We start from the raw sequence: 14116 nt of genomic DNA on the forward strand, positions 1-14116 counted from the left end.
TGAGCAGTGGCTTACTAATTTTAAAATGCTGCTGCTTCCAACCAGTAGATCGAAGGTTTAGACTCTCTTGTAATATCTTCCGTTTGAACACCTGAGTACTATTGTAGTGCATGCTACTTAAGTCGACAGATATAAATAGTATGTATCACCAATTGTAAGTGGAATGCCTGGCGGCAGAAAGTTGAGAAAATCGAAGAGAAGAGAACGAGAACAGAGAGTGATTGGTATGAAAATGAAGGAACAACAAAGTCTGAGACAATTGATGGATATTTTGCAAATGAAGTATTTACCAAATGCTCTCACATGGCCACGCGAATATATAGCCTCTGCCAGGGAAGTCCTACTCACTGCCTTCTCGCACCATGGGTGTTGTTTACGAAATTGAGAGGACGAAAAGCGAATGTCCGGCGCTTTAACCGGGTTGGTGGACATGGTGAGTTCACCTAGGGGAGTTGGAAAACCCTGATTCCAAACCAATGGTGCACATGGGCTCCAGTATCCTGAAGGAACGAATGGCGTATGAACCAATTGTTGGTCACCGACTACCATGGGACTTTATCTCCTTACGATGCTCCACTGCCTTGTGGATCAGACCTTTAGGTCAAATGCATGGGGTGTGGACCCCTAAGAAAACCACCTGCTTCAGCCTGGGCATCTGAGCAGTATCACAGCCCTCACACAAATCAAATGAGATTTGTGCGTTGCATATGTATTCGGCGCCCCTTGTACCAATATTTATGTGTTCAAATAAATAAAATAACAATTATCTGGTTGTTACTACCTGTGTTATCGTTCACTATATTATCACTAGCTCTCAAGCAATACATAGCTCAAAGTTTTGTACATAAATTACACTTAATGAATAAGTAATTTTGTAATTTCAGAGTAATTATAATATTAGTTTGTGACAGTATGCTGTATATTTTCTCATTCTATATTTTTAACAACATGAGGAACACTACATTTCTTTGTTTCCTTTCAAATAACTAAAGAAACTCATTGTGTCATCATAGAAAAACTAAAAACCATTCAAGAAAGAAATTTGTCTTTTTTCAATGAATTGTCCTCAATTGTTATTTTTTTTTTTAAGAATTTATTATATATTCCAGTTAACTACAGTGTTGTATAATATAGAAACATTTATACTGATTAGTTCATTTAGTATTTACGATATCGACCGAATACATTTAGTATAATACAGTATACCCTCATATGTTCAGAGATTGATATTAGCTGATTATAAAGAAATAGGACATATTCAATTATATTTGATTGACCATAGGTGTGTTTATTTAGACAATAAGTGTATAAAATTTGCTTCCATTCGCACATTTCCCAAAATCAATCGGTTTGTACCGTAGTGTTACTTACTTTCATTGTCATGAGTACACTTCTATCACGAATTGTCTAACTCCACAGGATTTGGATCTCCACTTATAGTTTAAGGATTACATTTCGACGAATGTCATTAGTATGCATGTTATTTACTAAAATGGTTTCGTGAATGTCTCAAACAAATAGTATACTACTCGCATCTTCTCTTCCGACTTTTCTGTTGTTTGGGGTCTCTTGGGTGAAGACTATAGTTATCTTCAATGTTCTTTAGTTATCATTGACTATCCAACTAGTTTCAGTTCATGATGAAATTACCTTTAAATAAATTTCGCTCTCACATATGATATTGTGGTTGCCAATTAATCTAGTTGAAAACATTCAAAGAAGAACTTTAATACAATAAGTTCCAAGGAAGTTTACTGTGGTATAACACACATTTTCACTGATTAGTTTAAATCTGTAGAAATCAAAGACCTAGTAGTCTGAGATAAATAAGACATGGTTAAATTGAATGTGATGAAGGCTACCAATTAACACAATATCGACCATAAAAATTTGTATAATAAAACTAAAAATGAGGAATTAATGGAAGTTTTTAATTAATTTGATAAACTAAGAAAGATTCTATGGCCCTAAGATAAACGAAAGATTAGGATTTTTTTCTTTCTTGATCAATCATCACAGTAGCTTGAAATTGATTTGATCAACCCGTGTAAACTTGTCTGGGTGTTTTAAATCGGTTCGCATATTTTGATACAACGGTTTTCATGAAATCATATGTCAAATTCCTACTTTACTTGTACTCTTAACTTTCTATTACTCTGTCTTTCATTGCATTTAATTTTTCGTCTACTTTTGAACTGATGAACTGAGTTATTAAGTTGGCTTTGTACTCGACTTCCAGTTACATTGTTTTGTGTCATGGCTAGTAATACTAATCAGCCTTCCAGATCCAAGAACGTGGACTGTTGTTTGAACTTGAAACCAGCGAACTGTGTGGGCTTATTGTACCTCGGCACAATAGATATCCAATCAAACTGGAGACACAATCGTGGATTTAGTATTAGTATCTGTCCCCTAAACGTGCACATTTCTGTTTGTATCCTGAAAAAAGGCACTAGTCGGATCTCAGTCACGCGACAATAATGCCTGGGGAATTATACTGATTTCAGCCCTCTTGTCTACAGGAAAATGGCTTCCTAAAAGTTTATCCATAGCGTAGAATAGGGGCGTTGGTGAGTGATCAATAACAGTTGTAATTTCGCTATAGACAGCACTGGGTACTAATGGTGATTATAATGTGTTAGTGTCACTGTTATCAGAGTATACTTCCATTATTTGTCTGCCATATCTGCCACGACATCTAAGTTAACGGATTGCATAAAAATGAATTATAAACAAATGGAAAAATGTATGTTGGATGTTTGCATCTTCCCACTGATGTTCAGAATTGCAATAGGCCAGTAACGATATAATTTAGAACATTTATACAGCTAGTTACTTGGTGATATTTTCTGTTTACATGTTCCATCCGGTCCAGAAGAAGCCCCAATTTTTAAGAAATGTTCCATCCAAGCGGTATTGTAGTGAATGAGAAGACGAGTGGGGACAATCGAGTGTCCTTGACATGAAAATTACAGACTATCTCACTAAAATCTGACAACCATACAGTCAACAGTTAATTTGCAAAATAACAATCAATTGTCTCAATCCTAACTGTTTCTTTTGCAAATATCAGTCCATCTCTGATTCCATTGTTCATGCATTTTCATACCAACTGCGTTCCTTTTCGGTCCTTTCCTTATCAATCTTCTAAAGAAATAATTTCCATGCCTGACCATCATCATATACTACTTATGTGGATATAAATAACTCACACCGCAGTATATATATATGCTAATAGTCTAACGAATAGTAATTCCGATAAACAAATATTCGAAAATGTGATTAAAAACCATGTGAATAGGTGCTCTTTCGTCCAGGCAAACAAACAGTAATACAAGAGGGAGCTCAAGTACTGTGAGCAGAATATGTAAGATTGTCTCTGAACAAGGAATTTAACATAACAACTTAAATAATCCTCTATGGTCAGTGATATGAGTTGTATAACTAGAGTGATTATAGGAGATATGAATAATAACAAAACTATTTACAGAATAGATCTAAATTGACCGTTTCTACAAGTTTTCTGTATCACAAAAGATCCAGTTCTGAAGCTTCCCACGAACTATTTACAGTAAACCATCTTTATAGCTTCGTTTTTTATGATTGAATCTAGTTCTTAAAAAGCACTGTAATTCTTCCATACAATTACATTTGTACGTGATAAAATTCTACTTGTCGCTCTCTCTACTTTAGATAAGCAGGTTCGGTTATTACTGTTATTTCTTATTACAAATTATCCATCAAACTAATTGTCTACTTTGCTATTTAATGTTCTCTATTCTTCCAGCATATAAATCATTTGATCTCATGCATTGAATTTATCAGTCGATTTAGTTCAGCTGGTACAATGATTGCACAGGGCTTAGGAACAATGATATGGAATAAAGGTCTCATAAATTGGATTAAACCGATTCTGGCTATTGGAAGAGGTGATAAAACAGTAAGTTATTTTTGTCATCATAGCAACACAGTGAAAGCCTAGTTTACATTCCTTGACTTCCTTTTAAAAAAATTTTTCCTAAATATTTTACTGTAACACAAAGTTAAGGGTTATATACACACAGAGCTGACTATTTACTCAATAGTAATCAGTGTCATATGCATCAAAAACTTTTAGTGTTGATGAAATTTTGTTTGATTAAGTCGCATTACATTCACTAGTCTGAAGGAATCGGTTACCCCTTTGATCTGTCTACCCACTTTCGTGCCGAGTATAACTTGTCTAATGTAGATTAAGACCTTGACGCGATAGGCTGACTGGCTTAACCTTGAGGCTAGTATGCGTGAGTTCGAAGCGGGGGTAGAGAGACGAAAACTATTCTATCCCTGATTGGCTGACAAGCACGCGCGCGAGAGAGAAGACAAGACAACTGGAACAGCAATCGCTTTATTCCAATGCCGATCTGGTACCCGAATTCCGAATTCAGATTAGTGTAAAAAGATACAGGAATAAATAGATGACTATCCTGACCACAATGTACAATAATTAGGAAAATACAATTATGTCCGAAACTTGGGGAAAAAATAGAGTACAAAAGGTTGCGTCTGAATTACAATAGCTTTGGAACAGAAAGGGCTATGGCAGTGAATCATACATCAAACGAAAGCTCATGATCTGTAGAATAGACTAGGGACAAAAGTAAATATTACAGTTTTACAAGCTTCGAATTAAATGAAATAACGTCCCTAAAAATAGCTTCCGTAGTTTTTTAAGGCTTCTTGTTTCGCTGTTCACATCACCTTCCCCCTTGACAAAAAAGTGATCTCTGCCATTGAACTGAGTACATAAGGGGAACTGGATGGCATTGTGGTCGTTGTAAACGTGACCAATTTGGCTAACTGGAATAAATAAAAAATAAAAGAAAAGTGGTTAGTCACTATTTACAAGTAATAGCTAAGATATCATCATTGATATCTCCCCTCAGAAAAATATGCTCTTTTCTTTGAGTCCACCTGCATGATATCAGGTCTTTTGCATTTCCGTAGTGATCTAATAAAATGTTGTTCAGGTTACACAGTCTTCTTAGTCGCTGAATTTCCTATGCCGATACTGTCCAAGAAAATCTCCCACATAGAGCACTATTACTTGGCTTTCTGTGAAGGTGAGTATCAGGAACCACGTAGATTCTTCGTTTCGCCCCATGATGGCGATTAAATTGGGTTCCGATTTTTCTCGCAACTACTATGGGAGCAGCCTACTGCGAGTAATTTACTGGCTGAATGACACATAGGGCTTCAAACCTGTCAAGTTCTTGGTCAACGACTGACATAGTAGCATAAGGTTCTGGTCGTTTTGATCTGAAGATGGGCTTTGCATTTTGCTTTCGAAGATGATTTACGTGAGATGCGGTCGATATTTTAGAGGAATAAAATGCATGATATTTTGAGATCTTACGAGAGCATAGTTTATTTGAGGAGTTTGATCGGGAATCATTTTGAGAACATGTTACATCGGAGGTATTTGATTTAACATCATTATGAGAACATATTAAATCGGAGGTATTCGATTTAACATAATTATGGGAGCACAATACACTGGAGGTATTTGATTCAGAAATATCAGGAGAACATAACACATCAGATACATTTGATTCAGAAATATCATGAGGAATTTGGATAGATTCAGAGGAAGGATTGTGAGAACATACCTCATTTAATAAACTATTTAAGATATCGATCTTCTCAATCCAGTCTAATCCCAATAGATCTAAATCGTGCCGATTTGTCAGATAACAAACATCAGTAAACTTATGTTTCTTGAATTGTACGTTGCAAATGACTTCTCCTGTTAGCTTCACTATATCTCCTGAAGCATTTCGGGCAACATGTTCTGTTGATCGGATGTGTGGGCAACTTAGCTTACGCCACGTGTTCTTGGAAATCAATGTGATGTCGGAAGCCGTGTCCAACTGAAGACGTATAGGTTTTTCATTCACTAATAAGTTTACATACTTCCGTTTACTTTGAAATCCAACTTTAAAAGTTGCAAACGTGCTTTTGACTTGACTCCGTGGCTGTGGCTTCGCATTTACGCCACGATATTTAGACTGACGTTTATTTGAAGTGCAGTGACCTTCTTTATGACCAATACGATGACATTGGCGGCATTTGTGGTTCTTGAACGGGCATAACTTCACAAAATGCCATGATCCGCAAAACCAACATAATGATGGTGGTTTACCAGAAGGTTGCTGTGCGTTCACCGTGTTTTGTTTGGAAGATTTGGAAGATCTGAATGCGTTTATTGAAGCAAAATCGGAAGTCTTTGCCTTCTGCTGTACCATCGCGGTATCACGTTTGAGATTTAACAACCGTTGACACTCGGTTGTGACCATTTGCAGAGTCATGTTAGGCTCCTGCTTAATACGCGATAGAATTCTGGTACGGATATCCATATCTTCCGGATTCTTTAGTCCACAGATAAAAATCAAACATTTAAATTGGTCTGTTGTAATTTCACTTATTTTAAAACGTTCGCATTCTCTATTTACTTGTCCAGCATATGTGAGATAATCATCAGATAGAGATTTTGATATTTGAAAACATTGATAACGAATGCTGAATAATGAAGACTGTTCACCAAAAAAATTTTAGATAAGGTTTGAACTGTCTCATTGAAAGATAAATCTCGCGGATTTTGTGGCAGAATGAAAATCACATATTTGTTGTATTCACGTGTTCCGAGTCTTCTCAGGAGTAGGCGAACTTCGGCTGCGTCAACGAGATTTGAGCATTCAACACGGAATGTGTCTTCAAAACGACGAAACCAGGAATCGCAAATAATACCAGATTCAGGATCACAAATAGAATTTGCGATGCTTTCATATTTATCTGATTGACTCATATCTAGTATCGATTGCTGAGAGCTTCTGCATCAATGCATATATGAACGTTATAAGACCGCCCAATTAGAGAGGAGTGAATTTATTGATCGGATCAATAATAATAAAATAATACACAAAAGCCGTATGAGCAGTCTTGAGTACTTATCAGTCCTGCTTTCTGCCTAACCCAACCATTTAAGTCCAGAACATTAATAACAGCCTCAGCAATATGAATCATTATTCTCAAACATACTGGGTTTATATACCAATCAAACAGACCACATCGTACCATAAAATAGAAAACATTTGTACAAGATTTGGTCAGATGTGGCTGTGAATAGGGGGAACAGTAATTAATGGACTGGGGATAACTCAAGAATGATAAGTCGTATAATAATAGTCTATAGGTCAAAATAAAGCTGACAATAAGAGGAACACGAATACGATTAGGTTACTTACTTAACAACTATACAATAGGAAATATACATATTACATTGGTCCATAAATAGTCCTCAAAAGTTACTATTCACAATTCTATTCGGGATACAACACCTCCACTTTTTTGAGAGATTCAGAGTTTATATCCGGATTTTAAATTTCCCGAATTTATCTTCCCCCACGAAACAGTGTTGGATCCTCATGTACACAAGTTACCGTTAATGTGACATTATTTAAAACATGTTTGTCTCATTTAACAGACAGTTCACCAGAACGGATTAGATCGTGAGAGTCAACGACATTTGATTTAAGGTCGCCAGAGTCTGATTCTTCTGAAACACTTTCTTTGAATTTATGAAATAAATTTTCATCAGTATTGATATAACACAATAAACTAATATGTCAACTTTTGCTGATCGAATTTTATTGAACACTGAAATCGATTGGATGGAATGCCGATCGGTACCATCCAATTCTGAGATAACTGCCTCTATTATTTATTTTCAGAGAAATATAATAAAGTTTCTTTTTGATGTAATTCTTGTCACTTTTCTATTTTGTTGATATAAATAAATTTCAGCTTGATAAATATCGGGATTCTTTTCCACATATATTGGATGTAGCCGTATGTTTAATTGGTTTCTTTCGAATATATTCGAATGTAAGTTTTCTTATCAATTTCGCTGGTAAGAAAACATTGTTTATTGTGTTCGTATAATCAAGTATAATAAACTCATTTATTCTTTTTTTAAGTAAGGAATGTTGCTGATCAATCAGTCAGTCAAAGGTAACGTAAAACCTGGTGTGTATGTGTGTGGGTTCAAGTTGCTTTACCCCATTATCGCAGCGAGATGAAATTTTCACGGTAAATCACAAAGTAACAGAGGTAGTAACATTATTAGTGATAACACCAAAGGTACGATTCGAGAAGAAAATATAAATTGGTGAAACATAAGGATTATGAGGAATTTTAAAACTTAGAATCCATGTCATTCAAAGTCTCTAACCATTGGTTTTAATGATCACGTGGACCTCAACCAGGTAGTGTATAGCTGTTAAGATGGTTCAGTCCAGTTGCCAATGACGTAATCGAAATCATTTAATAGCTTGTCTTATATATCATTTCTCATCTATAGTTTGGTCGTGAAATGTTGCGAGGGCACAAGAACTCATTAGAATGTTTTTCGCACTATTTTAAACAATATGTTATAACGCTCGGTTTTACTTCATCTTTACGAATGGGATGTCAATTTACCATATACGAATATCTACCCTAAATTCCCTCCCAGTGTCTATTCTACAGGACATCAACACAACTACGATCAAGAACACGTGATTAGCCTGACTAGAACGTAAATATATTTCCGCACCAGAAACCGACCCATTTCAACAACAGTCAATAATAATAATAATAATAATAAGGACAGGAGAATAAGGACAGGAGAATATATAACTTATCTAAAACTTGTCAGACTATCTACAAGTCTGACAAAGCAAACAACCAATCACTATCATTCTCTCCCACATATCAGACATCATAACAATTGATTATTAATCATGTTTATTTATTTATTTGAACACAAATATTGGTACAAAGGGGCACCGAATACTTATGCGCCATACGAGTCACTTGATTCGTGTATAGGCTGTGATACTGCCCGTGTGCTCAGACCGTAATAGGTTTTCTTAAGAGGTCACACACGGAGCCTGATCCACAAGGCAATGGGGCAACGTCAAGAGATGCAGTTCCATGGTAGCCGGTGACTAAAGATTGGTTCGTACGCCATTTTTTCCTTCAGGATCCTGTGTATAACTGTAAAATATGTTTATTAGTATAGAGCCTTGATGTGTTACTAGTTGAAAGGAAATATTTGTTCTCTCAATTTGTGTTTCAATCTCTTTATTGAACAAAATGCTCAATGAATAAACTAGAGCTGGAAGTAACTGTTAGAAATGTATAATCCATGTTACAACAATCCTAAATAAATTCAAACCACAAGTTGATGTAAACAATTTAGAAATATTAAGCAACAAGAAGGAACCATAACTCGCTATATATTCAAAAATGATTGGAAATGAAACTACTTACTGTATGTCCTTCAGTAGTATAGCTTTGTACCCAAAAGGTTATCTGATAAGAAAAAATAGTAGGCGCAAAATTAATACGACTTAGAGCTGGGTTTTTTTTAAAGAAATAATGATTACCATGTAATTTACTTATTCGATGAACGTTAGAAATCTAATTCCATGTAAGTTACGTGAATCAATATGATTTATTCTTTATGAGGAGACATTTCAAAAGTTTATTTGTTTGATACACTACTTTAGTTTATTATTATTATGCAGGGATAATACTACCGATTGCATTTGAAATAATGCACTCGTTTAATAATGCCGGAAGTCAGTCCCCAGTTTCTGAAATGCACGATCATACGTATATGGAGAAGGATGTTATATTTACAAAATTTAATTTCCATTACAATTAAATGATGAAAATTAGCCACTAAATATTCAGTGTAAATGAAAGCTAAACAGGAAACAAATAATTAGTTTATAATAAAATTAAAAAAAGATATAATAACCAGTTTTAAACGAGTTAACTTTTGAACTCTTAACGAATCATGACAAAAATTGTGTAGTGAAATAGATAATCACTCACAAGTTACATAATCCGATAACGTCGCTAGAATATCGTATTGTCATTTTGTTTGAAAACTGCCTAATTTTAAGCTAATGATTATTACGACATTTAACCATCAGAAGTGTAGCCTCATTTAACTGGACGAATTCTAAATCTTCTAACGTTACTTATCATGAGCTAGCTCTATAAACTAATGGGTTTTATGTTTGTTCTCTTCGTCTAATTCTTCATGGCATTTTCGTTGTTACTTGCTTAATGGTTTTTAAGGCATTTCTTTATTGCCTTTAGTTTGGTTGTATCCATTTTCATCTCTAATATTATGTATTCATAGGCCTGCCAACGTGCTGAAGTAGTACCAGTCTTTTCAGTAGAAACTGAATGGAGTGATTTCGACACTTGTATTAATGATAAATCTTTTCAGTTCAATGACAAAACATTTGAGGACAAATTATTTTTGGATTTACATGCTCAGTCTCCAATTTTTGATGACAACGCTGCAAATAGTATGTTTACTGAGGTTTCAACTGGTGATTCATGTAGAAAACTTTTAGTTCAAGATGCTGTCAATCAACCTGTTCCTAATATGCTGTCAATAATTTCGTGGGAACAACTTATTATTGTCGCATCATCTTTCATCATATTTGGTCGACCTGAAAAATTTGACAAGTCGTCTAATCGACAAACAACCGATTTGAAATTCTATTCACCAATTGATTTTTTCCCATCACAAGTACGTGTATTCACTTGAGTTTGTTAACTTTTCGTTTTAGTGCACATCATTATATGATCGATGCAGTTTCAACTGTTCCCTTCTTGAAGTTTTATTGTCAAAACTTTATCTCAGATGATCCAATAATATTAGATATGATTGGACTTGTCAATCTCTTTCAAATACGTTTTATTATTTCCATTGTATAGAGAGTTCATGGTTGTGCATAATGATAAAATTTAGGATATTGTATATTTCATCTGGTGCTTAAATTTTTTAGAGAACTTGAATAGAAACTACATTGCTGATGATTATGTTGTTCTACTTCTGAAATGATTCTTAACAAAAACGTACTTTTTTTAATCTGAAATCTTATCTATCAACCTTCATGGACCATACTGATTCTGTTTTCTAAATTATCAACAAATATAACGTAGGAATAGATTTAGTATTTGGTTTGATAAAGCATTGAGATTTCTTAACTTTTCATTTATTTAATGGCCGTACTCAATAAATGACTTGCGTAATATAAGCCTGATACACTGGGTTTTGATATCAGATATTAGCTAGCATATTATAAAAGTAACCAGAATTCTTTTACATTCTGCTATTGATTTTTTATTTGTTTATGCAGTTTCATCTAATATGTTGTTATTCCTTCCTTTTTAAGGACTTACATATGTTAATGTCACCTGATAATCCAAACTGGGTCAGCACAGGTGTCGGAAACAATGTTGATGATGATTTAGCAATAAGGCGACGCTTTTTCCTCTATTGGTTAATTGAAAAATGTGTTGCATATCTTTCATTGTTACCTAATTCACAACGTTGTACTACACCATTATTTACATCAAATGAAGATATAATCCGCTCAGTTAATCATCAATCTGAATGCACTTTTGGAGCTGTAGATATTTATCGTCGATTTAGTTCTTCTGCTTTTACTTTGGCCAACCATTGGGGTTTTCCAAAAGATACTGTAGTTATACAACATATAGTATCCTTATTTGAAGCTAATCTAGATGATCAAGCTCAGCTTGTAAGTTTTACAGTCTGTTTCTTACTTATGTAATAAATCTGTTAGGTTACAGTTGGTTATATAATAAAAAGTTACCAAGTTGGATTCGAACTAAAATGGTTATTTCTTAGTTACAAATTTGCTCATTATTTATGTTATTATTGAATATACTTTCACTTTATTCAAAATGTTCAAGTCCGTCTCTGTAAACTTCGTACGTACGTAGTAATGTGATGACAAATGTTTTTCTATTTCTTCCTTGATCTAAGTTTACACAAAACTGTAACAGGTCCTTCATTATCTTCATCGGGTTGATATCTGTAGGCACTTGTCCACAAGCAACTTAATCCTCATAGAGATATATGTTACTGTTAAGTATCTTGCACAAAAAACGTTTGCAACGCTATTTTCTCATAGGTTTCCAGGGAATTTTTATCCCCCCCCCAAAAAAAATAACGTCAATGGTTTACTATCAAGGTCATTTTATTTACAGAAATCGCCCAACGTGCAGTAATCTTGTAGAGCTTACGCGAGTAACACTTAAATTAATGGTGTAGATACATAAACAATCTGATTCTCAATAGGACATGGATCTATTAGCCGCTATATTTTCCTGGGAAGTATAACTTGCGGTGTATACATAGACACAAGTAAGTCAATGGATAAATAAATTTCTGCAGACTTTTTTATTCGTTATTCCTTGCTTCACATTTAGTAAATTTCCATCTTAATTCTTAAACTACTCATTGTTCATTACCTTTATTCACCGATGTTATCTTATTTTCAACCCTACTATTTTTTTCTATTACTAATGGTAGTTTTTATCCAAAGTTCAAGAACCTAGTAATTTGGCTGTTCGATTATTATTCATTGTTGGACGTCGTGTAGCTGATCGATGTTATGGTCCAGGACATAATAATATAAAACAACGATTACGTTTACGCGTATTCATCCCACTGACAATTGAAGCATGGCTTCGTGGTCTATTACCACCGGTATGTTGTAGCACTTTTTTTCATAGATAATATTACTAATTTCCCTTTTTTTATTCATTAGATTTCTAGTTTACCTGATAGTCAACAAATTAATGATCATGATCCTCAATTCACTTCATCTACAACAGATGTGAAAACCTTGACATTTCTTATTGACTATGTAATACAACATCTACCACAATATGCAAGTCAATGGCCTATAGCTGAAGAACTTAGAGATATTATTCAAGCTATTGTACAGTTAGATACAGAATAATATTCCTTTCACTTTTTCTAATCACGTATGCAAGAATCTCTTCAACAACAAATAACTTATTTTCCTTTTATTAAATGATAGATAATAAACGTCTATCTTTGATTATAAAACATGAGTTAACGTGATACATTGTTTTTCTTACTCAATAGGGTACATTGGGTACAGTAAACGAAAGTTTTGTGCTCTTAAAATCACAAAATAAATACTGTTCATTTGACGTGATAAACGAAAATGAAACATTTTTTTGGTTATATTGTTCAACTCTATTATAGTATCTAATATGTTTGGTCATCACCATCACCAAGACACTTGCAACGTAGAATTATGGTACTTGCGTACATCGGTTCAAGTTTCTATACCCCAATAACACAGCGAGATGAAATTGTCACGGTGAATCCCAGAGTAGTAAAGGTAATAACAGCAGAGATCAAACATCAAAGATACGACTTGAGAAAAATATGGATTAGTGAAATAGAAAATTATTAATTTAAAAACTTCGAATCTGAGGAATGATAAAGAGTAGATGCACCTACGCCATCGCAAATGATTTCGAGCCATGTCACTCAAAGTCCTTAACCATTGGTTACTATAATCGCGCGGACCCCAACCAGGTAGCCTACACCTATTAAAATAGCTCAGTCCAATTTTCATTAGCGGGTGCTATGTATTGGTTTCTTCCCCCCCCTAGCTTTCGTCTTCCAGCTTATTCCTATACCGCACAACATCTCCATCGAGGCAATAAGTGCTTTGCATTTAGTTTTGATCCATATCTTGTGGATTTTTCAGATGTCAAATTTGGGTGAACTAGTTTCCCTATAGAGATATTAATGTGGTCGACTAAAGGAAGATGACTGATGTCCTATCCCAATTTAATTTTCTTGAGGCCCCCTCCTGATATCGAGAGGAGTGGTAGCTGAGAATCTACAACAGAGATTGAATGACAAAAGTTGATAAGCGTAAACAACTTATCCTTTTTGTCAAAGGCTCTGCATATGCGGTGGTTCCACCATATGCGAACAATAAAGTTTCCGAATTCCATATGGCTTGAAAAAATGTATCTTAGTTTCATGAAATAACTCAAGACCTACAGAACTTATGTCATCGTTATTTTATTTACCACCGTCCATGACTTTATTTAGTGAAAAAGTAATTGTCAATGACCATCTACAACAGACAAATTTTACGATGCAACCATACAAGTGAAATCTAGTTAGCATGTTTTCAAATGAATCATG

General features: G+C 34.5%; 1 protein-coding gene across 1 annotated transcript in view; it reads left to right on the top strand.

The window, feature by feature from the left end:
* The window catches only part of Smp_130000 (hypothetical protein), a 37069-nt gene extending 24164 nt beyond the window's left edge, over nt 1-12905 (top strand). Inside the window, exons 20-25 of the mRNA XM_018790784.1 lie at nt 3788-3940; nt 7843-7923; nt 10235-10633; nt 11283-11651; nt 12449-12625; nt 12687-12905. Of these exons, the coding sequence (XP_018646021.1) occupies nt 3788-3940; nt 7843-7923; nt 10235-10633; nt 11283-11651; nt 12449-12625; nt 12687-12881 (1374 nt within the window). The 3' untranslated portion in view covers nt 12882-12905. The remainder of the gene's footprint in view (nt 1-3787; nt 3941-7842; nt 7924-10234; nt 10634-11282; nt 11652-12448; nt 12626-12686) is intronic.
* Nucleotides 12906-14116: the final 1211 nt, after the last annotated feature.

Source organism: Schistosoma mansoni (assembly GCF_000237925.1).
Source record: "Schistosoma mansoni, WGS project CABG00000000 data, supercontig 0037, strain Puerto Rico, whole genome shotgun sequence".
Lineage (NCBI taxonomy): Eukaryota > Metazoa > Platyhelminthes > Trematoda > Strigeidida > Schistosomatidae > Schistosoma > Schistosoma mansoni.